The sequence below is a fragment of the Metopolophium dirhodum genome, chromosome 6 (assembly GCF_019925205.1).
Source record: "Metopolophium dirhodum isolate CAU chromosome 6, ASM1992520v1, whole genome shotgun sequence".
NCBI classification, from domain to species: domain Eukaryota; kingdom Metazoa; phylum Arthropoda; class Insecta; order Hemiptera; family Aphididae; genus Metopolophium; species Metopolophium dirhodum.
In genome coordinates this window covers 33,977,657-34,005,140 of record NC_083565.1, presented here as the reverse complement: position 1 = coordinate 34,005,140, position 27,484 = coordinate 33,977,657, and the positions used below count along the sequence as shown (strand labels likewise).

The window sequence follows — 27,484 nt, the reverse complement described above, 5'->3', positions numbered from 1 at the left end:
ACATATTATTAAGGTTTTCACTAAATGTATAATAAAAATGTTCTATATATTCCCACTCACATATTTGCATTACTTTTTTGTTGTTTATCATACTTATTCATCTTTATTCATCCTTATTGTAAATAAGAATTAATTATTAACTGCCTACTAATCAAAGCTGGGCAAGTCACTTTTTCAACTAGTTAAAGTTAAATTACTTAAATAGTACCAACATTTTTAACTTAGTTAGAAGTTAGTTTGGTGAAAATAGTAACTTAAGTTAGAGTAGAGTAACTTAAGTTAGTTTTAAAGTAGATGTTTGAAGTTAGGTTTTTTTTTAGTTTAAAATATAAATGTAAAAAACATTTTTTTCAAATGCAATGTATTACATAAATTAATTATTAATGTAGGTAGGCAGGTAACTAACTTGAATTATTGATTATAAATTTAAAATTTAATTGAACAATTGTTAACTGATAATTTAATCAAATGTTTCAAATAGGTAGGTAATATACTAATATCTTAATTTCTTGGAATATCAGTCATTAGAATATAGAAAGTTCAACAAAATGAAGAATTTAAAAATTCAATAAATTAAAAAAAAAAACTATAATAATAACTAGTTATTTATTATTTTTAACGAGTTAGATTAGATTATTCTACACTTTCAATTCAACTAGTTAAGTTGCAAAGTTAATTTGAATTAAAACTAACTAGTTAAGTTAGTACCCAGCTTTGCTATTAATATTGGGTGCATGTGATGATTATAATTATCCTGTATATAAGATAATTTATAATAAATTAAAAAACAATATTAAATTAAATTATATTGTTAGTACCATGACAAATTAGATAGGTATCATCACAGTTGTACTAGTTTTGCGCAGTAGATACGCATCTTCTTCACATCTGGCCTATATCGTAGTCTCCATTTCTCATTGGTTGATTTTGTTCTATGTTATATATACGCTTAACAGTGGAGAACTACGATAAAGGCGAAATAAAGAGTGGAGAATGCGTATCAAAATACTGTGATGATACCTATCTAATTTGTCATGGTTAGTACTTAGCAAATAATTTTTTATTAAGAATAGATAAAGTATTAAACTAAAATTAGCCGTTCAATATTATCGTTTTACATGAAGAATTTGTTATATTTTTAATTTAATAATTTATTTAGCAAAAACAATAACATTTTACCATGTAAATAAAAAATATACAAGGTATATGTTTGCAACTCCCCTTTAAGCATAAACCTTGTTTTGGGAGGTATATATGTTTGAGTTCAGTACAATATTAAGCAAGATATTATAGTAAACAATATTATTTAGTAAATTGTTGTAGAATACTGTGCCGTTTACCTTCCAGTCCACCCCTGACTGCTAAATTATACCTATATTATACTACATATCTACACATGCACCCAACATTGTATTAACAAAATTATCAATAATTACTTGTTTTAAATCAATTACTTCATACCTCAACTTATCACACATTAATTTGTAATGTGCTCGTTCCCACTCATGTTTTTCTTGAGCTCGCAATTCTTCGGCATTGTGTTTCTCCTGAGCCCTTTTCTCTTCATTCTCAAAATATTGTGATTGTTTTTTTATTAAATTCACCTTTTCTAACGAATACTTTTTTACGCTGTCCCCTAAAGTGGTCTTAATATTTTTTTTTAAAGCAAGAGGGGTCATTAACTCCGCACTTTTATTATTTTTCAAGACTTCTGGATTCCACTTGGCCCACATATGTTGTTGTTGCACTGTATCAGGTGTGACAACAGCTATAGGATTATCTACAAATACGGTTTCAGGATGATCCACATGCTCTACCTGTTAAAAATTAAAAAAAATTAAAGCATTTTAAGAAAAATCGTAATTTATTAAATAACTTACAGTATCAGCTGAGAGAACTACCACAGGATTACCTACAATAACAGTTTCAGGTTGATCTACCTATTCAAAATTTTAAAAAATTAAGGCCTATTAAGAAAAATGGCAATTTAAATAAATAACTCACTGAATCATCATATGCATATATGAACTCCTCATCCAAATTACGTACTTGACCAATCTCTATGTCCTCTGTATTCACTAATGGTTTTCCTAAAATAAACAACAATAATTCAATATTAATAGACTAAAAACTAGATAATTCTAATGTATTTGGCAATGTGATTAGAAAAGAAATGTATTATCATGGCCTGCTGGCCTACTAATATTGACAAAAATGGGATCATGCCTAATGCCTATCCGCCCCTGTGTATTATAATAATAGTGGTTTCATTAATATTTAATACAAACATTTCAGTAACAAATCGAAGAAAATTATATTAAACCGGTAAAGTTTACCTGTTTTGTCTCCGTCAAAAATGTTTTGTAGCCCTACTGCTGATGACCCCATGATTTCAATTAAGACATTATGTGTTGCTGAGGGTGCTATAGTGGAACGTGCAATTCCACCTCCTGTTTTGAAAACCTCCTTTTTCCTGTCCGCTTCCGTCTTCTTGGCTTTCCTTTTCAAGTTCTCATACTTATCCTTTAAATTTTGGACCTGGAAATAGAAATCAATATTGTTTTACTCCAAACTACACTTAAATATTCCTATTTCAAATTAATCACCTGTGAACCGTGCACAATTTTATATTTAAATACCTACACCTTTAAACCACAGTAAAACTTATTTAATTGCTACTTACTTCTCTTAAACTGCCTGTTGTGGCAGTGAATTGTTCTTGGATTTTCATCCATACAGCAATTTTCGACTGCCAAACATCGTGGTCTGATTTTTTACACTCCAACACGTTAGAATATTTTGCGGCCAACTCGACCAACGTATTCTCTTCTGTTGCAGAGAAATTAGTGCAACGAGGTCTCTTCATATTATTTTTCGACATGTTTTTCAAAATTAAAAAACGAAACAGACACAAATGAAGAACATATAACACTATAGGACTATGCAATATTATATCGAATTATCTGACTGATAAATGATAACAACAATAATAAATGATAACTCGAGAACGACGCATGCGTAGAACATTAAAATTTGGTCATGCGCGGTTGTTTTGGGAATCACTTGTATTATAACTGACGGTTAGTTATACGATCGTTAATCGAAGGTTGTAAGAACGGATTGTTTTAAGCTACGGTAACCGGTATTTAACCGACGACATTACGGTTAGGTAACCAACACTTTACGGACACTTTAACCGGACATTGTAAGAACGGGCCTAAGAGTAGGTACGAATGCACGTAGTTGGTGATAAAGGTTGCGCAAACAATATATTATTCTTCCGACTATGGCGTCTGGTGTACATTCTGACTCCCTATAACTAATGTTTAAGTTCTTCTTGATAAACCCTAATCTTATCAATTATGTACAAAAATAAAAAAACTAATTTTACGTCATTTTATAATATGAATAAAAATAATAAATAAATACTTGATTATCCATATTGTTGAAATTCTAGCTGCGACAATGATAAACCAATATTTAACCACATAAATAATTTGAAGTATATGAAGTTCTTGATCAAACTGATAAAAATATATAAAAGTGCATGTCATTAAAATAATCATTCTCGCAATTTCTAGAAGTCCGTGAATCGTTGAGTTTACACTATTTCGATCCAATAAACCAGTTGGTTCCACGATATACGAAATACCAAATATCAATTAAACCTATACACTTGGATAAAATTAAAATAGGTCTTAAGGTTATGTGAAAAACAGTCGTCATTTCGATAAAGTTTTTTTTACCAAAACTAACATTTATGTAAAAATAATTAGTCCTCGTATGATAAAAACTATTAGTAATATTATTACGGCACTCAAATTAAACGGCCGTCAAAACAATAACAAACATCATTAGGTATTTATTAATTTATTATCCCCTCATTGGAAATTATTTTACATTTACCTAATTTAAAGTTATTACGAATGTTTAAAACGTTTAAATGATAATGACCATGTATGGTTATCGACCTGTCGTCCTGTAGGTCATATGCCCCATTGCTGCCGCGCGCCGTCCGCCAAAATGTGAAACGTTGAATTTCCATCTTCCATGACCCACGGGTCTGGTGACGATGACATTCACGGTATTAGCAGTGGCAGCATCTTCGTAAACGGCAGTCTTGTTAATGTAACGTGCCCCAGTCAATGAATAGAAGGATGAAGGTAGAAATGTAGAACTTGTGTTAAAGTATAATATAGTTACGTTTATTCAATTTATTTAAACTGTTAAAATTATTCTAAGTCCAATTATACGACTAAAATCTAGCGAGATGTGACTATATAGTTCCTGATGACTGTTCCTAAGCTCGTCGGTTGCTCGTCTGATGAACGCTTGTTCATCAGCTCTCCTCGATTCTGGATAACCGTATATGGTCATCTCGCGGCCTCGTCACGCGCTTGCACCCGGCAGGAAGTTGAACACATATATATGTTGTTATTGTACACGTGCGGTGCTTTATTCCATATCACTCACGATTTATATGGACATTTTATGCGAGTTATTTATATAAGTAGTCATAAATTGATTGACGCACGCCGTTCATGGTCGCGCGCTCGATATTCGTTTGTACTACTACACACGCAGCGCATCTGCGTGTAATTATTATTACTATTAATGTAATTATTACGCGGCGCGTACTATATACGATTACTTTGATCTACACTTTGATCTACTGCCTAATAGGTGTTATTTTTAGATAAATGGTTAAACAGTCACAGCTCGCTACACTATTAATTAGTTGTTATTATATTATATATCTGTGGATGTAATCAAACGATTATGTGTTATACAACTGCCCTGATAGTGTGATACTGATAATAATAGTGCTGATAAGAGGCGCTCGACGCTCTTTCTCTAGACGCTCGTTTTGGCGTACGTGTTTCGAGACTTCTAGTGATTTTTTTGTGCGTAAGTACTTACTAGTTGAATAGCGTTGCATTTATTAATAAAGCATTGTAATAATAATTGTGCCTTTTCGTCGTACCTGGTGTTAATCGCGACCAGACCGCAGTCCGAAATCCAATAGTTATATATTATGTGAGTTACAAAAGTGTTGTACGTTATATCGTTATACACGATAGGTAGACAGTAGTAATAATTTATTATTGGTTAAATTGTATTAAAGATTAGTATTATAAGATGTAATATTAGTATTATCCTTATGGACCTGTTTCACTGCAGTGCGTACGGTACGCTCACATATCAGATGTAAGTGTTTATTGATTTCCATTATTTAAGTTTGACGCGACAACAGCCATAAAATATGCCTTAATATGTATGCGATTAATTAGATTCTACATTATTTAAAGCCTCCACTGTTTTGTTGCAATATGTTTATAATATTACTATATTTATCTATTTTATATTATCATTATTTCAGCTGACGCTGAAAAATACGGTCATAAGAATCCAAGAGGAATATTATAATAAAATAGATAGGTACCGAAATTCTCCAGCTACTGAAGTACGTGGTGCAGAGTATCAGAATCAAGGTTTGTTAATGTTAAAAAAGTTTATTTTAGTTAGGCAGACTTAGAATTTTAATGTGTTGAATCAGTAGTATTACCTAAACGTTATCACTTTGTCACAAGCTGTAGTGGTGCACTATGATTTTCCTTTAAAGCATTTACTATGTATTCCTCATGGCCAGAGAGAGAAAACAGTATGTTGACAGGACCCTAAGTACCATATCAATTCTTGCTTGTAGCTTATCAGGACTACGTTGACATTATGTCACTTGGCGACTGTTTGATATCGACTCATGCAATTTATCTCTGGTCAAATACTGATACATCTTACATAATGCTTCATTATGTAAAATAATTTATAAACAATTTACGAGACTATACAATTGTGAATTTATGTTTTTAGTCATCATGTTGATTAGCTAATTGTTATCTTAACCTTTTCACTACTCCAGATGTACTATTATGTTCTTTTATTTAATAATATTATCATTTTCTGGTAACCGTTCAGTTTTAACAAACTCTGGCTCGCATCACTTAAATAATTAGATCATATGGATTTCAAAATTGTATAAAAAAAAAATGAATAATATTTCATTATATTTAGCATAGACACTAGACAGGTTGCATAACAAATGCAGCAGTGAAAAGGTTAAATAATTATAAATCGATTTGTGGTGGCCAATGTTTTGAAATATAATTAAGGAACAGTTATTAAACTGGTCTTATTCTTAAGTTTCCCACCACACCAATTCCACTTAATAGGAATTCAACGTCAACAAAAATTATTTAATTTAAATACAGATAAAGTAAAATTTAGACAGTGACATTAGTATAATTAGTATTGTTGCGTGTACCAGTCTTACTGGAGATGGTGACAGGATAGGATGGTAGAAGCGTCAAATGATCAAAAATTTGTAGTTCGATGTATTATTTATTAAAATTGTAAAAAGACAAGTTAAATTTACACTGGTTAGCTATTCAAATTAACTACAAATACTAGTGTCTTAGAAAATAAGCAATTGCTCGAATATTCTCCAAGTTCGAAATACGCCGTTAACGAAAATAATCTAAGTCCAAAGAGAAATAGTGATTACCAAAATCGAAGAGGTACAGGAGTGCGTACGTACGGTGGCAATATCACGTCTTTCACGTCTGAATAATGGGCTGCTTCCAGGGCTCCTATATAGTCCTATCTAGATTTAATAAAGAGAGGGGTCTTTACTAGATCCCTGTTGGACTGCGTCGTTGATTCTCACAGTCCACAGGGCCTGTCAGTCAAAAGTGGACAATTAGTGACTATTTCGTAGTGCGAACACTGACCTATGACTCAGGGTTGCAGATGTGCCTTTGGTCGATTCAGGGTACCGTTATAATAAGTCAGTATACCCACAAAGCTGTAAAATATTAAATACTGAGTCATTATCAGATTTTAAATACATCTCAGTGTATTAATTTCTTTTATGGCTGTCTAAAGAAAAATTGTACAAAACAATAGGTGATAGTGCACATCCTATCACAATTAAATGACAGGTTTGACATAAAAAGTACCAATTGTAATGGTTTATGTTCACAGTAACCGAAAAACAATAAAGAGGACAATCAGTATGGAACCGTTAAGAACAGATATTAGTGACTGCTCAATAAATTCAAAGTGAGTAAATACATATACATAAATACATAATTAGTGTAGCAATACAAAATATAATTTTAACCTACATTTTAAATAATAAAACCAGGTGTTTTAATAATGTATGTATTATTCAATTTGTACATAGTATCTAATTTATACATTTTTTATCTACCTAATAATAAAAATTCATTTTTTTAGGCATGATCAAGCATTTAATAGAATAATTAAGCAAGAAAATATTATTGTCACTGATGATCAAGCATTTGATGGAGTTATTAAACAGGAATATTTTGATCAAACAGAACACAGCAATGATAGTCACTTATTAAAAATTGGGTAAGAATTTACTTTACCTCTTAGTTTCTATGATAAGCTATGATAACAAACATTTTTTGTTTTATTATAAATAAAGAACTATAGTTCTTTACTATAATTATAGCCAGTTTTTGTGTCAAGGACTATAGTATAGTATAATTATACCTTCATGTATAGTCTCAGTGTTTATTTGTCGTAATAATGTAATACAATTAAAAATATTTGTGTGTACCACCATAAATTTATTCATCTAACAAAAACATGGTGTACATTAGCTATAGACATTAATTATAAGTGCATCTGTGACACATCGTCTTTACTCAATATTAGGATAAGCTGACCCACACCAGCTCGTGGATGCACAGCTTCACAGAAAAACCCATATATTTATAATAAGTCACTTTTAAATACTGTGAACTACCCCTTCAACAATCTAATCAGTATGTTAACTGTTTAGGTACTATTTAGTGTTTACTGTGTCTAGTAATATTTAAAATTATTAATTTAAAAATAGAATAATATAAATTGTGTAAAAAAAATAATTGGGACAATGTCCAAGTTAACCTTATTGGGCACTAATTGATCCATACTCAACTAGAAATTTAAGTCTGAGCATGCCTATTATTAAATACCTATGTTTAACAAAATAATATTCAGTGATCATTTTTTTAAATAAAAATATTTTTCAACCGTACATTTTATTAGATATAACTTTTATTATATTTGACAATAGAATAAGATAGAAAATTATAACGGCGATTGTAAACTGCGTCCAAGGTACAGGTAAACACAAAATCACACATGTAAACTGCACTTGAGTTTTTAACAAGTGTAAAAAGGTAACATGTAAACTTCGCCCGGGTAAAAATTTAAAAATTAAAGAGCTATATTTTTGCAAAAGTTAATAAAATTACAATTTCTTATTTATACTTGGTTCATTACAGCCATATTATAATATGAATAGTTAATGAAGTTAAATAAAAAATAAAAAAAAATATATAATTTTAAAAAGTACAATATTAGGACAAATAATAACATCTCTTATTTGTACTTGGTTCATTACAGCCATATTATAATATGAATAGTTAATGAAATTAAATTAAAAATGAAAAAAAATATATAATTTTAAAAAGTACAATATTAGGACTAATAATAACATATTGTTGATACATACTCATCAATTGGAGTTTGGCCACTATTATATTTATTTATTATATTTCGTAATTTTTCGCGTTTTTTTTGGTTTTAGAATTTTGGTATTTAAAGGGTTGATTAATACTATTTAATTTAATACACGTTTCTATTTGAATTTCTTTTAATTTTTCTATAAACATGAAAATATTTAAATGAGTTGTATAAAAGCTAGAATTAAAGTGAGAATGAAATGACTCGCATGCATTGGTGGTTAAAGTTGGCTCTGCTGATTATCGAGTCCATATTTCAGGTGTATACTGAACTTCTTCACTTATATATACAATATACATCTACCAAATAATCAGCAAATCGTGTCACTCTCTTGTCGTCAGGCTTTGATTCCATTAAGTAATTAACAAAATATTCAGATGGTGCATAATCTTTGGTTGCCTTGAGTTTCGCAATACCAGTCAAGAATTGTTCTGAAAGTTTTGGTCACTTAATGATTCATGGCTATGGTTTATATTTTGTTCAGTGATTCTATTGTCATCACTTACTGTTTTTAAAAATGCTGTGCAAGTTTTGAGTGTACATCGCCACTTAAACTCACCTGAACTTAGAGGCCGATTTATTTTACAAAATTTAAATTTTGAAATTATTTTCAAGCTCTTTTTGCGCTGTGATACGAATTGTTCGGCCATCATGACTTCACTGATTAAAGTGAATACGATAGGTACTAGCAGACCTATGCCGGATGTAGTGATAATTATCTATTATCGTATACCTCAATAGTTATTCGATAACGTATTGGTATTTTTATACATTTTGATCGAAAAAAAAAAAACAATCATAGATTTACTTTAATAAGTTAAGAGTTTTGTATAATTTACAAACGAGGCGCAACTTACATTATACCTTTTTAACAAAAATAACGATTTGGGCACAGTTTACAAAAAAAAAGGTCATTTGGGCACAGTTTACGTATGCCCAATTATAATAATACAATTTGGGGGTTTGATATTTAACTACTTCCTCAACTACATCAAGCGACACCTCTGTACTGTCATCAGTAGAGGGGGGAATTATTTTCTAATTCATATATTTTTGAGACTATGCAGTCAGGCAAAGGTTTGAAATCATTACAAATCGTGAAATGTTTAAATCGATAACTGTCATTATTTTTGAATCGGTATTTGAAAATATTTCACAATAAAATAATATTAGATTATAATATATGGATTAATATTATGGTTTTTGATTTTTTTATGTTTATTCGTGCTGTTTGTCTACTGTTTGGATCCATGATATTTACAATTTATTGCTTCGTCCATTAACCATATTAAAATTAATATTTAGTTATAAATACAATTTATTTAAAATTAAATTTGATATTTGCTACTTTTGTCATTTTTATAATTTAAACAACAATTTTAAAATGATGTATTGTAGGTTTATTGTTAAAAATGTTACATGATGACACTTGATTTTAGAATTCTTGTCCGAAGCTTGTTACCAATATGAGCTGCATCTTGTAAATAAATTATTTTTGGTTAAGCATCTACTACAATGGATTCAATTTGCATTGCATGAGATTTTATGTCGTGTTAGAACAGACTCATTAAAACAGAAAATAAAAAAAATTAATATTTATTAAGCTAAACTATAAAAAATCAATTTTAATTTTATTTTGTGGTAGCAGCACATGGTAGCAGCTGAACTATTTACACATTGTTTGGCCCTAATGCACCAAACATGTAGGTAATTTACGCTTGTATTAAGTACACTCATGTAACACTAGATTTAAAGATACATTCAATGCAGAAAACAATAATAAAACAATTCTCCCGGTAATATTTTAATGTCCTTGGGGAATAGTTTAAATATTGATATTTTTAATTTTAAAAAGCGGGTAAATAAATATGGTCTGCTGTCCATTAGGTGTCTAGAGCAGCGTTTCTTAAAATGTCTTAAACTGGGTTTCCGCGGACATTAGATTTTTAACTACCAATAATGGAAACAATGTTTTTGGAAGTGGAAAGACTTATGCTTCTAAATTAATACAATCACCAACATGGCTCGAACATAGCTAATGAATTAATAATTACAACAGCTACTCTTCGTCCGTCACATATATATTCTTGAAATTGGTGTTGTTAAAGATTTAGGAAATTTAAAATATGTAGACTTGCCATGCATTATTCTGATATGATGGAGCATTTACAATACAATTTTCTAGATAATATTAAGGTAGTTGTTGAAATATTTTTTATAATTTTTTTAATAGAACAAATTCCATTAAAAATCATATTATTTTATTTTTAAATACATTTGTTATAGTTTTTAATTAATTCTAAACACAAAATATGTCCACATAATAATTATAGGTGGATCATTATAATCTTTAAATTTGATATTGTTATAATAAAGATTATCATCACCTAAATAATGTACAAGTTATTTAGGAGGAGAACTCGTATCAAATGAATTCAAATATATTTTTTTATTTTATTTTTTCCTTGCAACTAAATTTGAACCGTTTTGAGTAAAAATATTTAAATTTAATATTCAAAATTCATTAAACCAAGTTTCTATAGGTAATTTATCTTTCATGAAACAACCTCTGAAGTTTTTTATATTATTCCCTAATTGTATTACTTCAAAATTTCTTACGACTCAATATTTGTATTTTTTTTTACTCTAGAAAGTTTTATAACAATCGGGACAATTTTTAATGTTTTTTTTTAAAATGTTGTTATTCCAAAATTATTCATTTCTTTGACTTTCAGTTTTTTTTTTTATTATGATTTTTCTTTAATCCATAACCTTGTAATGTTTGAATAATTTTTTTCCATTTATCCTTTATTATGTTTTTCTGTTTCTTCTTCTACTGCTTTTTTGTGTTTATAATTATTAACAGTGTAGACAGTTGCACTTACACCTCCAACTAACTCAACAGGTGCACCTGTCCCTGCCAAAATGAATGGTAAAAATTCACTTTTTTATCTTTAATTTGTGTATTTCGAATCTCTAACCTTACTCCAGATTATTTTAGCGTTTTTTTTTTAATTCATCTATTTGAATTTGATCTAAACAATAAATATTTTCTGCTTTATATATTTTATTATTTTCAAGTTAAAATGTCACATTAGTTTTTAGATTCTGAGTGAAGCGATAAATTGTCGCGGTCCTGTGAGGAGTCGCGAGGATGAGGTGGTACGGGGTCTTTTGACCACGTGAACAAAAAAAAAACACAAAAAAAATATAAATACGAAACGACGGGTGTTGTTTATTTTGTAGCGTTTTTATGAGAGAAAACTTAAAAAAAACAAGCAACAGGCAACGGAGAAACAAAATTCTACGCAAGAACTGTAAAGGAAAAAAAAAACAAAAAAAAGAGAACAACGGTGATGGGTGGTGCAACGGTCTCGGCCGCGGGTTGAACCTCTTTTCTCGGTCGTCGAAAAACTAGTGACATTACAATCCGGTTCACCCAACGGCCGGCCGACGGTTCACAGCGCGGGTGTCGCGCGCCGGCGTCGTCCGTCGTCGATTGGCGGTTTGTTTAAGAAGCGTAGCGCGGCTTTCCGCGTAAAAGGCTATTTGAATTCAAACAGCTATTACGCGGGACCGCGTCAAAATGTATTAATTTTACAATGAAGTGTGTTTTTTTTTTATTTTTTTTTTGTGTCTCATCACCTTTTAGGACAGTAAAAGTGCTTGGATTTTCTTGAACAGTAACTTTTCTGATAGGAAAGTAAATCTAGTTGGTACTTTGTGGGGTCAAAAGTAAAAATTTCCCAGTAGTTTTCAAAAGCGACATGCAAAACAAAAGAAAAATAAAGGAAAAACGGGAATTTTTACGCAAAATCTGTTTTTGGTGCAACTCTAAAACGAATGACCATGGGTACATGCAATTTTGACTGAATGTTTATATTAGCATTTTCTATACACCATAACATTTTCCAAATATGTTGACTTATTTTGAGCTGTTTACGGACATTTTCAGTTTTTTTTTTCTACAAATATCAATACAATTTTATTTGTTGGGTAAAAAAGCTTGAAAATGTAATACAAGGCTCCTACTATATTGTTACAATGACAATTGAAAAATATTCAAAATCCTTAGTCACAGTTTTTATTTATAAGCATTTAAAGTTCAAATATTGACAAAATACGAAAAAATCACGAAAATTATTAAATTATTTTGAGTTGAGAATTCATAAAAATTTTTCTTTTTCAATCTAAGATTTGAAAATGTAATACAAGATTATCCATAAGTTTATCTACCTTTATCAAAAAAAAAAAAATGTCTACAAGAAAGTCAAATTACATTTTTTTGAGCCTTTGAAATTCATATTTTTACAACATTTGATACCTATTCACTCGATTTCTCGTGTAACGATTTTCTTATTTTGTTGTAATTAAAAAACGTATGACTGTAGATACTTGAAAATTTTACTGAATGTCTGTATTAGCATTTTCTATACACGATAAAATTTTGAAAATAATTTGACTCATTGAGCTGTTCAAGGACATAGTCAGTTCTCAATTTTTTAGTTTTTTTTTCTATAAATATCAATAAAATTTTATTTGTTGGATAAAAAGTGTGAAAATTTAATATAAGGCTCCTGACATATCGTTCTAATAGCAGTTGAAAAATATTAAAAATACATAGGCACAATTATTTTTTATAAGCATTTAAAGTTCAGATTTTGACAAAATTTATCAAATTTAGGTTAATAGGTTATATATAAATTACTTTATTCACAATAATATCATCAAATATACTTAGTACTTAATATCATAGGCTGACTAACCGTTTTCGCTCAGAATTGTTTTTCTTATACAATGATATTTTATCGTTGAATTCAAATTTACACCAACCATTACAGTTACCAACTTGTAACCTACTGTACAGCAGAGCGACATCCACTTACCCACCTTTTTTTTTATGAACTTCTTGTAATTTTTAATTTGGTTTTATTTAATTTAAAATAATACATTTTATTATATAATATATTTAATTTAACTCATTCCAAAATATAGTTTTCCTTTCATTGCATATGTAGTTAAAATAGCTAGACATTTCTCATTCATAGAACTATGTGGATCATTCCATATTTCCATTGCTTTTTGTTCTGAAATTTTATCAGCAGTATGTCTTGTTTTAAAGTTTTTATAAACAAATCATGTTCTTTTGCAAGCTTTGTCTAATTTGTTGATTTGTTTTTTTATTTTTATCTAATTTGTAAATGGTCCTACAAAATTATATCCAGTCCAATGCATTCTCATAAAAATTAACTATTCAAAAGATCATTAACAAACTCTGATCCTTTTACAATTTTCTTTGGTAAATATGAAACATATTATAATAAATATACAGCCCCCTTTTCAGGAATGTCAATTAAGTTTCCCATGTTTGTGTTACCAAGTTTTTCATTGTGAAAACTATTATTTCCCACTCTTTCTTCTGTGGCCGAAAAATATAATCTTTCTATTAATAGTTTTATATTATAAATACAATAGAATTCACTACGATCATTTATATATTTCATTAACCATCTTTTTTATTTTTTTTGAAATTGTTGAAATCTAGTTACTGTGCCGGAAGCAGGACCATGATATGAGGTAGAATTTCAGGTTGTTTAATAAATGTAGACTCGATTGAAAGTTAAAGTTTGTGTTTTAAGTAAACATTCTTGTTTTTCCTAAAATATTTTTTTCCCTTACACATGATAACTACCGGGAGCTTTAAATGTGATTTTCAAATGCACCAGCTAGAACACTTTCCCATCCGAAAAGATACTGAAGGTAAAATTCAAAATTGATTTCGACTTCTATAAGTATCGTATACGCATAAGACACAAAAAAAAAAAAAAACACATCATCGTAAAATCAATATTTTATTCATCGATCCGCTCAGAATCTAAAATTAAAGTTAAATAAATTACACTTTTAACTTTTCAATTAATTTTGTGCTAGAAAGAATCACCGAATCTAACATTTTGTATTTCTATCCAATTCGCCTAATTATCCCTGAACTTGATAATAGTAACTTTACTATGGTCCGCATTTAATTCCATTTACCATTTTCATTGAGATGATAGAAGGATAACTGAAATTAAATATTTTCATTTTAAGAACATTTTACGTGCCTAATTGAATTATTGCTTAGTTTTCCTACTTAGTGCGGTACTTATTTTCGGCTTTTATAAGTTTTTATTTGATTAATATTCAATATTGATTATTGAAAATTACCAACTAGCATATTGTATTTGTTTAAAATCCTTAATAGTAAAAAAAACGGGTAAGTGGATGTCGCTCTGCTGTACAGCAGGTTACAAGTGTGTCAATGTAATGGATGGTGTTAAATTTGAATTCAATGATATAATATCATTGTATAAGATAAACAACTCTGAGCGAAGACGATCAGTCAGCCTATGATATTACTAAGTATATTTGATGATATTATTGTGAATGAAGTAACCTATAAACGTTTATTATTAACCTAATATATATAACCTATTTATGTGGAACCTTGTTTTACATTTTCAATCCTTAGATATAAAAGTTGAACATTTTCTAAATTTTTAAATACAAAATAATTATTAATTTTTGTTAAAATTCGAATTTTAAATGCTTTATACACTTTTACTCACTGGCGATTATAATCTACCATATTTTATTTCATAGTAAAATGCTATCATTTACATGGCCTATGCTTCCGCTCAAAATCTATCTCTGAATACACATCAATTCCTGAACGAATTGCTCTCCATGGGTTCTCCAACATTATTATATATTTAACTGCCACAACTCACTTCTTGACTTCGTCTTCTCAAATTTTGGCTGCATAACTGTAAGCCAAGCTCTTGCCACAGCCGTCACGGCTGACATTACCACCTTCCGCTCTCTCTCATATTCAATCATCCCACTAATGCATATCACTCCACTCCTCTAAAATAATTTTATAATTTTAACAAAGCAGATTACCAACATATCACTAATTTCCTTAGTTCTTTCAATTGGAAACTTACCTTTCTATCATACTCCTTGACGATACCATGTCAGTCTTCCTTGACGCTCTTCACTCTTCAATTTTATCCTTCGTTCCTAAAATGTCTTTTCGCCCATCCACCTTTCCTCAATGGTTTACTTCTGGGCTCAAAGAGTATTTGCTAAGTCTTGCGCTAATACCAAATTCGTATCATGAATGAAAGGGTCCAACTAAAATGTGTCCGTCACACTGCTTATAAATTACATGTACCCTGACCGCCTCACGTGATTACACCCCTATCCAATCTCCTTTTTTTTAGAAATTTTAGCAGATCGTCGTCACTAGGCAAATTTATCCTTCTTTTCTAATCTCCTTTCCTCTATAATTGACTGCCCAGAACTACTATCTCGTATTTCTTTCAATGTCCCCTCCCGTCGTACACACTCTTTTGTTCCATTTCATATTCCAATCTCATCATCAAACTACTATCTCTACTCTCCAATTATTCGCCCTATGCGGATTTCCAATAACGACCCCTCTTTTTCCCTTTAATATTTGAGCCAAGTTTCCTTAATGCATTTTATTTTTATTTTTATTTGCTTTTGCTTTATCGTATTTACTATCATTACTTAAATTGTATTGCATTCAGTTATTAATATATTTGAACTTATTATTAAGTCATTCAAAATATCTTTATATACTTCATATAAGTAGTCCCGAGCCCGGCATAAGTTCCTTTCAAAGAAATGTTATGATAACTACATCAAACAAGTTGAAACGTCTTTTTGTAACAATCCCAAATCTTTTTGGGATTTTGTGCGAAAAAATAAAAAAACGTTCCAACTTGCCTACTGCTGTCAATTTGAATGGTATTTCCAGTACCGATAGAAATACTATTTGCGAGCTTTTTTCTAAACATTTTAGTTCCATTTTTTCCCCATTAAGCTTAAATGTTGATTCCTGTGGTCCAGCTGGATTACCATACGATATTCCTTCTTCGTGTAATATTAGTCTAACTGATGTCGAGTCAAGCCTAGTCAACCTACTTCTTACTAAATCGGTCGGTTCGGATGGGCTCTCAGGTTTTTTTTATTTTTAACCTTAGGTCTGTTTTGTGTTTTACACTATTTCTTATTTATAGTAAATCATTGTCTGAAGGTGTCTTTCCTGATATTTGGAAGATCAGTTCGGTTACTCCGATATTTAAGTTAGTATGTCATAAATTACAGGCCAATCAGTATTATCACTCACCTTGCCAAACTTCTTGAATCATTAGTTTTGAAGTCCATACATAAAATTAAAGCCCATTAATAAAATTATTTTCCATGAACAACACGGTTTTCGCCCTGGGCGTTCTGTTACAACTTGTAATTTAAGTTTTACAGAGTACATTTTTGAGGCCTTCAGTAAGCATTCACAGGTTGATTCCGTTTATTTGGACTTCGCAAAGGCCTTCGAACCATCGTACATTGTTGAGCGTTCTGTTAAATCTTGGCTTTGATGAGCCTCTATTATCGTGGTTCAGTTCCTATTTGTCTGAGAGGAGACAGGTTGTCAAGATCAATAACCTCTGGTGTACCTCGAGGTGGGCATCACCCGTTCTTTTTGCACTCTTTGTTAATGGCATCAAATATGTGATACAGCACAGCGAACTTCTGTTGTTCGCTGATGAAATTAAACTTTTTCTCCGTATTGGAACCGCTGATGATTGTACACTCTTACAACATGATCTTGATTGTGTCGCTCATTGGGCCCGGGGACTAGGGGACTTGGAGCTTAGTATCCCTAAATGTCATATCATAACCTACACTCGTTCCAATGAGCACGTCATGTTTACATACACTAAAGCAGCCAGGTGACTAGGTTATGGACCTTGGTATTACTTTTGATCGATCGCTTACTTTTCGTACACATATTGAGAAAGTTAATTATAAGGCTTTGAAGCTTCTCGATTTTGTGAAAAGAATTTTAGCTGAATTTAAACTGTCCAGCTCTCTTAAGATGTTATATTCCTCTTTTGTTCAGTCTGTGTTGGAGAATGGGGTAATTATTTGGGATCCGTGAATATTCGATGGTAGTAGTCAACTGGAAAGAGTTCAGCGTAAATTTTTGAAATTTGCCGCTTTCGAATTACGCATTGAGTGCGCACCTCACGAGTACTAAACTTATAAATGGTGAAGTCGATTCCCTTGCCCTCATATATAAGCTTGATTTCAGGGTTCCAATTTTTTATTCCAGATATGCTTTCCTTTCCCAATTCCTTTTATTCGCTGTAACTATCTAACAAATCGTCGTATTGTCCGTTTGATGGAACTGGCCAATGAGGACCCACTATTCCTTAGTACTTAGCATTAAATTATTGTCTGTTTGTTTTTTATATTTTTATATTTGTAATTTTTGTAAATTTGTGGAACTTTCTCTTAGTTATTATGTATACTATACAATGTAAATGAGCACGTCCCCTATTCAATAAATATTGTTTTGGGCCCCGGCCTGTATAGTGAAATAAATAATTAAAAATAAATTATACTAATCTAAACTATTTAAAACGTTATATTAATACGTATATAGGAGATCAAACAATCCTACGAAAAGTAGGTACTCCAGTCACTTAAGTTAACGTAAATAACGCGATACATAAACTAAAAAATCTATTTAATCTTAATGAGAATATTATTTTTTATTTATTTTAAAAAATGATTGGGTTGGAAATATAAATCGAATAATTTGTGCGCATTATTTATTGGTTGATATTTATAAGCAAACAGGAACTTTAATTAATAAAAAGGTCGTGACTAGTGCACTAGTGCACATAACATAGTGTTCTAAACGACCATCCGCAAAATAATTATGTACCGATCCTTGGCGCACAACGCCATCTCTTGTATATTTTTCACTTTTACCAGAATGGCCTCTTAATAAATTTATTTATAAATTATTTATAATCCACGCTACTATGTCTTGGGAAATTATAAACTCAAATTTTTTTTATGCTGGCAATAAAATGTTAAATTCTTTCTTTTTCTAAAGTTTTGACCACTTATAGAGTACACAGTGTACATTTTTGATCCAGTTTTTCAGACAGTGGTATCTTTCCAAACTTTTCCATTCGAATCCGTCTATTTCTGTTGGAATTATAAACAAAACACCCTATATAATGTAGTGTATAAGTAATATATTCACACTGTAGTTCATCAGACGCTGACTATACATTTTTATATACTACAGCATATTATATGTCCTGCGTAGTGTAGCCGGGTATACATAGTTAGTCGTTGATTTATATTACGCCTCGTAACACTATTGTACATCGTATCATTATACTTATTATTATATTGTATATATCCGATTATATTATTATTTACCTTTTAACTTCTGTATATCTGTGTACTTCAACAGGTTATGGGCCCAGAGTAAGGTCTTTATAATAAAGTCGTGAATAATTAGTAAAATAATAATTGATTAACGAATTGCGTGTTTTTTGTGTACAGACAGTGTACAGCAATAATAATTCGCGAAGTAAGTGCAGTGTAGTGTGCGTGCGTTTCTTAGTGTGCAGATAGTGTACATCTACGTTTTGTTTAAATATGGAGAACGAACAATATAAAATCAACAAACTCAAAGATGCATCAAATTGGGACATGTGGAAATTTCAAATTAAGGTTATCATGAATGCAGCAGAAATATTTGATGTAGTAACAGGAAAATCAAAGAAACCAATTTTAGCAAAAATCGGTAATGAAACTGAAGATGAAGCGAGAAAAAGGCATAGTGTTGATTTTTCAATATGGAAAAGGGCAGATAATAAGGCTCAAAAATGTATCGTCACTTCGCTAGATGAACAACCTCTACAATACATTATGAACTGTGACACAGCAAATGGTATGTGGAACAAATTACTTAGTGTGTACGAACAAATGTCGGACACAAGCATAACAATAGTACAACAAAAATTCTATCGTTATACAATGGATCCTAAGGACAATATAGCCGGTCATATTTCGAAACTAGAAAATCTAAGTAGACAACTAAAACAATTGGGAGAACCTATCTCAGAATCAATGTTGATTACAAAAATTTTGATGACATTACCTGATAGCTATAGGCACTTCTACAGTGCATGGGACTCAATGAATAGTACAAATAGAACGCTAGAACAGTTAACCACCCGATTGATGGTGGAAGAAATTTACATGAGACAACCAGAAGGGTTCAACGATGGTACCGAAATGGTGTGCAGACTTCAACGCAGTTTATATGGCCTAAAGCAGTCACCACGATGTTGGAACATAAAGTTCAAAACATTTCTTCTTAACTTTAATCTATTAGAAACAAAAGCAGATCCCTGTGTTTTTGTTAATAGAGAAAATAACAAAGTATTAATCGTCGCTATATTTGTTGATGATGGTCTAGTTGCAGCTACATCGAGTCAGGATGTACATGCATTAATTGAATATTTGAGACAACATTTCAATATTACCGAAGGAGAATTGAATCAATTTTTAGGTACAGAAATTGAGCGAAAATCTGATGGATCAATTGTAATGCACCAAGGGTTGTATTGTAAAAGAGTATTGGAGAAGTTCAATATGACTGAAGCAAAATCAGTTCAAATACCAGCAGACCCTCAACATTCATTAGATGACAAGCAACAAAATACTAATTTAACTAGTAAAGTCCCATATCGTGAAGCAGTCGGAAGCTTATTATATCTCAGTCAGATTACAAGACCGGACATAACTTTTTCAGTAAATCTAGTTAGTAGATACATCGAGGATCCAAAGGAACAACACTGGACAGCAGTGAAACGAATTTTAAAATATTTAAAGGGAACTATTAATTTTGGATTGGTATTTAGTTCTAGACAAAAACTCATGTTAAAAGGATACAGTGATGCTGACTATGCAGGTGACTTGGATACAAGAAGATCAACATCAGGGTCAGTATTTACATTAGGATCTGGAAGTATAGCATGGAGTTCACGTCGTCAACAGTGTGTTAGCCTTAGCACAACTGAATCAGAGTACATAGCTTTAAGTCAAGCAGTACAAGAATTAACTTGGTTAAAATTGTTTTTAGGTGAATTGCTGGACCAGCCAAAAACGGTGCCAACAATGTATGGAGACAATCAAAGTGCGATTAAACTCGTAAAAAATCCAGAGTTTCATAGAAGAACGAAGCACATAGATGTTCGCTACCACTATATAAGAGAAAAGTTCAATGAGGGATTGTTTTCATTGGAGTACATATCCAGCAAGGAGCAGATTGCGGACATTATGACAAAACCAACTCCACGAACGCGGTTCAATGAGCTAAGGGAGATGTTAGGAGTTATAAATATTGATGTATAAGGGTATATTGTTTAAGGGAAAGTGTTGGAATTATAAACAAAACACCCTATATAATGTAGTGTATAAGTAATATATTCACACTGTAGTTCATCAGACGCTGACTATACATTTTTATATACTACAGCATATTATATGTCCTGCGTAGTGTAGCCGGGTATACATAGTTAGTCGTTGATTTATATTACGCCTCGTAACACTATTGTACATCGTATCATTATACTTATTATTATATTATATATATCCGATTATATTATTATTTACTTTTTAACTTCTGTATATCTGTGTACTTCAACAATTTCTCTTACAACCTAAATGAAATCCTTTTAAATTACACAGTTATAAAAAATATCCTTCCATGACAAATAAATTACTTTAATGTAATTTATTTTTCAGTTAATGGTAGACAAACTGTTGACGACTCAGTATTATATTTTTGAATATATTTTATATAATAAAATATTTATGAATTCTTCTTCAAAATAATTTTTTTTTAAGTTTCATTCATAATCACTTGTAAGCAGCTTTATAATAAATTCTCAAGTTTTTATTAAAACTGAGCAAATTATTTTTTAATGATAAAAAACTAATAAAAAAAGTGATATGCCTAAAATAAATAGCTCTAAAACATTTATAACATTTTGTATTCTAAGACATTACTAATTATTTCATATTTACGAAATCCATTTAGTCAAAAACTGGTTTTTTCGTAAAAATTCCCGGTTTTCCTTAATTTTTTTCTTGGTCTTATCGAAATACAAGAAATTTTAATTTGTTACACCTCAAAAGTAACAAATAACCATTAGATTCACATTGACACCAAAAAATATAATGAAGTTCATAGATTAACATTATTTTGACTACTTATCGTGTAAAAATATACAAACAATTATTCTATAAATATTATAAAATGATGTATACATATTATCAAAATATAAAAGTTTCTGTCCACGAGTAAATTTGGTATAATGTTTTGAAAAACATACTATAAAAACTGGGGGTCATGAGGTATACCTTAAATTTATTATTAAAATCTACATAATATTATGTTGTTATATTTATTTTCCTTTATTTGATAAAGGTTAACATATTTTTAAAATTATTATTTTATTTTTTTAGAACTCAAACTGAAGATAATGTTATAACTGATATAAAAGAGGAAATAATTGTGATTGACATTGCTGAATTTAAAGGTTCAGTAATTGTCAACCAAAGCAAATCCTTAGAACACATAAATCATATGCAATCGGATTTGACATCAAACAACGATAAAAGGACACATACTGGTGTGAAGAAGCATACATGTGATAGCTGTGATAAAGCTTTTTATCGCAAAGAAAATTTGATAAGACATTTAAGGACACATAATGGTAAAAAGCCATATAATTGTGAAATCTGTGATAAAGCATTTACTCAAAAATCAAATTTGACGTTTCATTCAAGAATACATACCGGTGAAATGCCATATAACTGTGAAATCTGCGATAAAGCATTTTCTCGAAAATCCTATTTAACGAAACATTCAAGGATACATACCGGTGTAAAGCCATGCAAATGTAAAATCTGTTATAAAGCTTTTGCTCGCAATGATAATTTAATAACACATTTAAGGACACATACGGGTGAAAAGCCATTTCAATGTGAAATCTGTGATAAAGAATTTTCTCAAAAATCCTATTTAACGAAACATTCAAGGACACATACCGGTGTAAAGCCATGCAAATGTAAAATCTGTGATAAAGCTTTTGCTCGCAATGATAATTTAATAACACATTTAAGGACACATACGGGTGAAAAGCCATTTCAATGTGAAATCTGTGATAAAGAATTTTCTCAAAAATCCTATTTAACGAAACATTCAAGGACACATACCGGTGTAAAGCCATGCAAATGTAAAATCTGTGATAAAGCTTTTGCTCGCAATGATAATTTGATGAATCATTTAAGGTCACATACCGGTGAAACGCCATATAAATGTGAAATCTGTGATAAAGCATTTTCTCGAAAACCATATTTAACGATTCATTTAAGGACACATGCCGGTGAAAAGCCATGCAAATGTGAAATCTGTGATAAAGCTTTTTCTCCCATAGAAAATTTGATAAGACATTTAAGGACACATAATGGTGAAAAGCCATATAAATGTGAAATCTGTGATAAAGCATTTTCTCGCAAAGAAAATTTGATAAGACATTTAAGGACACATACCGGTGAGATGCCACATAAATGTAAAATCTGTGATAAAGCTTTTTCTCACAAACCAACTTTGATAAAGCATATAAGGTCGCATAACGGATAAAGCGGTATCAATGTGAAATATGTGATAAGACTTTTAAAAGGATAACTAATTTAAAAAGCCATATTATGACACTTCATTTCTAATATACGAAAATGCTGATCAACTAGTTTAATTTTTAAATTTTTTAAATGGTTTGTTTTATCTAATTTATTATTGCTTAAAAAGTTATTCACTCTTGAATTATTGGTAAAATTTTTTTCAAACATGTAATAAATATTAGTTAACACCAAGGAATTGACTTAATAATAAACGTATTTACTATTTATTATTGCCTGTAAATCAACATGCATGGGTTGACTATATATAATTATTTCTAAACTTTTAACTACTAATTTACTTGGATTTTAATTATCTCACAGTGTCTTACATTTAGCTTTTTAATAGGAAGGTACCTGCCTTAAAATTTGGTTCTTAGGTAAAATATGAAGTATTTCATCAATTTAAATAAATATTTGATAAATATTCAGCAATGAATATTTACGAGTATGAGTATAACAGGCATTAATTACAACAGAATACCAGAATAGCAAAAATAATATATTAACAATTACATGTATAATTACAAAAAAATATTAAACACATGCATTACTATACTATTGTTAAGAACCCCTGGCTATATTAGTTAGTATATATATATAATAGTGTATAATACAGTGAAACTTCCATATAACGAACTTCCATTTAACGAAATTTTCTGTTTAACGAAATATTTTTAAGAACTATGACCTTCATTGTTAATTACACGTAAATTTATCTCCAAATAACGAATCTGATGTTTCTATATAACGAAATAATTATTCGATAAAAACCAGTTTTTGTAAATGTTGTCACTATCAAATTGATAGTTTATGTCATAGTTCTTGAACAGAGAACAACAATCACTCTGCGAGATTGTATTTCTAAGGTATCGGAAACTTGGAGAAGTATTTTTTTAAGACTTGACGATATAGAAACTTTTTACGAAAGAAGGACAATTTTCAAAAATAATAAGCAAACAAAACTATTACTGATTATTTCTTTTAAATTATATTTAAGGTTAAAAATTAATTAAGCTGTAATATGATGTTTGATGTTGTTTTTACATACATACAATATACATAATAAAAAAATAATAAAAAAAAAGTTGAAAAAAATACGTAATTATATTTAACGAATTCCTCTATATAACGAATTTTTTTTGCTGCTTATTCGACTTCGTTATATGGAAGTTTCACTGTATAATATTGTACGGCGGCGACTGTCTGGAATTGCTGCGACAGCAATTCCAGGCAAGCGCTGGGTACAGTTACGGTTCATATAGCAAGCCGTGCCAGTGGCATTTCAGAGCAGTAGACGGAACATTGTGATTCGCACCAGAACATTATATTTGTCAGACCATTTTTATAAAACATTAAATAATTCATTAAGTGCATTGTAAGTTTTTCTTTTCAAGTTAAATATAGAGAGTAGTAATTAGTTCGAAAGTGTTCGTTGTTTTTTTTTTGTGCACGGACCTCCAGGGAGATCCGTAACATTTTTGGTGGCAGCGGTGGGATCACGACAAATATCAGTATCCCATTACCACGAGCAATAGCCGAACTAGACTTTCAACAGTATATTAGAAGAAAAGGAAACGAACAAAAGCGTATCCATCCGAAACAGAACATTGTACACAAAGTTGCGTAAGGTAACACTAATTGTATAAGATATTATAATTTTATAATATTTTATATATTTTATATACATCTATATGGTGTGTATATATACATGCAAACGGTTGCGTGTGAACGTGTCTCTATAAACGCGCGATCAGCAAATTCCCGGCGTGGTGTAATACATACATACGCCGCCGTGTGTGTGTGGGCCTGGCGTACGTGTTGCCGCCGCCGTCGTGGTTGTGACGACATCCGTGTCGCCGCCGCCGACGTTTGAAAACTGACGACAACACAGCTGTTACGATAATACGATATCAGAGCCGCCGCGCGCCGCCCTCGTTGTTTATAAACACGATAGCGCCGCCGTAACGAATTTATATCAAAATATAACGATATAATTACGTTATTTAATCATCAAAGCGAAACCAAATAATTAATTATTGGTCCCCGCGCCAGCAGTTTCGGGGCGTAGAAAATCGTTCCGAAGTGGTTAAGGTGTCGAAGAGGAAATTCGACGTGTTATTGTTCCGAGATCAATTCGACGTCATATACCAGAGCATTCAGCATCAATCACAACGACCAGACGCAGACGAACACTGAACATTTCAATCCATTGTTATGATTTGGTATTATTAAACATAGGAAGTAAGTAAGGATGTAGCAGTTAGTAAACAAATTAGAAATGTAGTATTTATAAAACATTTAGAATTATGAAATGAAATGATTATTGTAAATTAGTGTAAACAGGTACAATCCCGAAACTGCGAGTAAGCACTTTTTATACAGGAGGGATTGTCCTACAGAAGTTTAGATATAAGGAACGTTAAGATTGTAAGACAGGCAGTGGAGAATGGAGATAGTGCCATTGACTGTACATGTTCAGAACGCAATAAACTTTATTAATTGAATATTTGAACGTGTGTTTGTTACTTTATTTACTAAATCTATATACAAACTCCACAAGTACGAGGCTACGGTCAACCGACTTGTAACATTGGTGGCAGCGGATCAAAAGAACCATTAATTCAAACGAGGCGCGTTCATTCAATCAGGGTGAGTTAAATTGTTATTGAACCAGTCAAGGTGCATAATTCCAGTCAACTACGGATCATTCCACTCAAGTACAGAGCATTTCATTCAACTACAGAGCATTTTCATTCGACTACAAGGCATTCCAGTCAACTACAGAGCATTCCAGTCAACTACAAAGCATTCCAGTCAATTACAGAGCATTCCAAACAAATTCAGCATTCAACTTTTTCAAGGCAACAGAGAAACAACTTCGATAATGTTAAATTTATTGGTATTGTAAGTTTGTTATTTTTATATATTTTATTGTAAGCATATCTATATTTTTCTATTTATATTTAATTAATGAGCGACGATAGTGGTAGTACTAGTAGCGTAACACAGAGCGATAGTAAAGACAAAACATTTGTCCCAGATAGGTCATTTGATTCAGATGATAGTAGGGCAAGTCAAACGACATTAGGTAGGGATAGCGTTAGTAACCAAGTAGAAAATACAGTGCAGAATCAGAGTACTTTATTAGGACTTCAAAATCCTGACACCGGTAGAAACACATTACATTTGCCAATACAGCGTAGACGGTTAGGAGTACCAGCAGAATTAAGTTCAAACATTGTTAAGGAAGATATTTCTTTTGATAGTAGTACTGAATCATACAGTTTTGTACCAAATTTGAGTCAATCGAGTACTGAATTAGTAAATATGAGTGTAATTACTTCTTTAGAGGCAGCATTTCGAATATTACCAAAGTTTGACAAACAAGACTCTGAAGGCTTACATAATTTCATAAAGTCATCAGAATTTGCTTTTTCATGCATTAGTGAGGAGTTAAAACCCATAATATTAGGGGCAATAGTTGCAAATTTAACAGCAAAAGCAGCTCAGGTTGTCCGATTTAAAAAAATAAATTCATGGGAAGAATTGAAAACACAGTTAAAAAATTGTTTTGAACCACAACATACTTCCACACATTTGATGTTAGAATTGACCACAACTCGTCAGAAATATGATGAAGAAATTAGTACATTTTATAGTCGGTTAGAAAAGCTATTTCATTTGACATTGAATGTTCAAACCAAAGATAAAACTGCAGCAGTGGCAGAAGTCATAGAGGGATTTTTAAAAACTCAAACATTAAGTATTTTCATTGAAGGACTAAGACAACCTATAAAAATGTTAGTAAAGGCAAGTCGTCCGAGTACAATAGAGGAAGCATTTGCGGTGGCTCAACAGGAGGAAACGTCATACAAATCAGATAAGGAAACACAATCAAAAATGCCGAAGCAAAATACAGCGAAAATTTCATGTTTCAACTGTGGCAAAGTAGGTCACATGGCCAAGGTATGTAGGTCAAGATCAAATCATCAATTTATAAAACAGCCACAAGAGAATCAAAAGAACAGGGTTACGAATACTGGGCAAAATTCAAAACCAAACAATTGGTCAGCAAATATTCATCGGCAAACTGCAGAAAGTAATAGTGCGATTAATAACAAGGCAATTGTTTGTAAATATTGTAAGAAACTAGGTCATGAAATTGGAGTATGCAGGAAATTAAAATACAACAATGAGAAAAGAGCTAGTCAGGCAAATTCAAGTTCAATGTCAGAACCATCAATTTCGGGAAACG

General features: G+C 30.9%; 2 protein-coding genes across 3 annotated transcripts; one reads left to right on the top strand and one right to left on the bottom strand.

Annotated features, from left to right (window-relative positions):
- Window positions 1-22: 22 nt before the first annotated feature.
- Window positions 23-3,211, bottom strand: LOC132947127 (uncharacterized). The gene is made up of 5 exons (XM_061017324.1): window positions 2,684-3,211; window positions 2,337-2,538; window positions 2,005-2,090; window positions 1,881-1,940; window positions 23-1,817 (listed from the first exon to the last, which is right to left on the bottom strand). Exons 1-5 carry the CDS (start codon window positions 2,879-2,881, stop codon window positions 1,383-1,385), a joined length of 981 nt encoding a protein of 326 aa, XP_060873307.1. The 5' UTR covers window positions 2,882-3,211; the 3' UTR covers window positions 23-1,382.
- Window positions 3,212-4,853: 1,642 nt separating this feature from the next.
- On the top strand, window positions 4,854-26,107 carry LOC132946827 (zinc finger protein OZF-like). 2 transcript variants are annotated; one of them, XM_061016909.1, is made up of 5 exons: window positions 4,854-5,037; window positions 5,381-5,492; window positions 7,042-7,119; window positions 7,297-7,434; window positions 22,012-26,107. In XM_061016909.1, exons 3-5 carry the CDS (start codon window positions 7,073-7,075, stop codon window positions 23,189-23,191), a joined length of 1,365 nt encoding a protein of 454 aa, XP_060872892.1. In that variant the 5' UTR covers window positions 4,854-5,037; window positions 5,381-5,492; window positions 7,042-7,072; the 3' UTR covers window positions 23,192-26,107. The 2 variants fall into 2 exon arrangements, with proteins under 2 accessions (XP_060872892.1, XP_060872893.1); XM_061016910.1 differs by having other exon boundaries at window positions 4,854-5,208.
- Window positions 26,108-27,484: the final 1,377 nt, after the last annotated feature.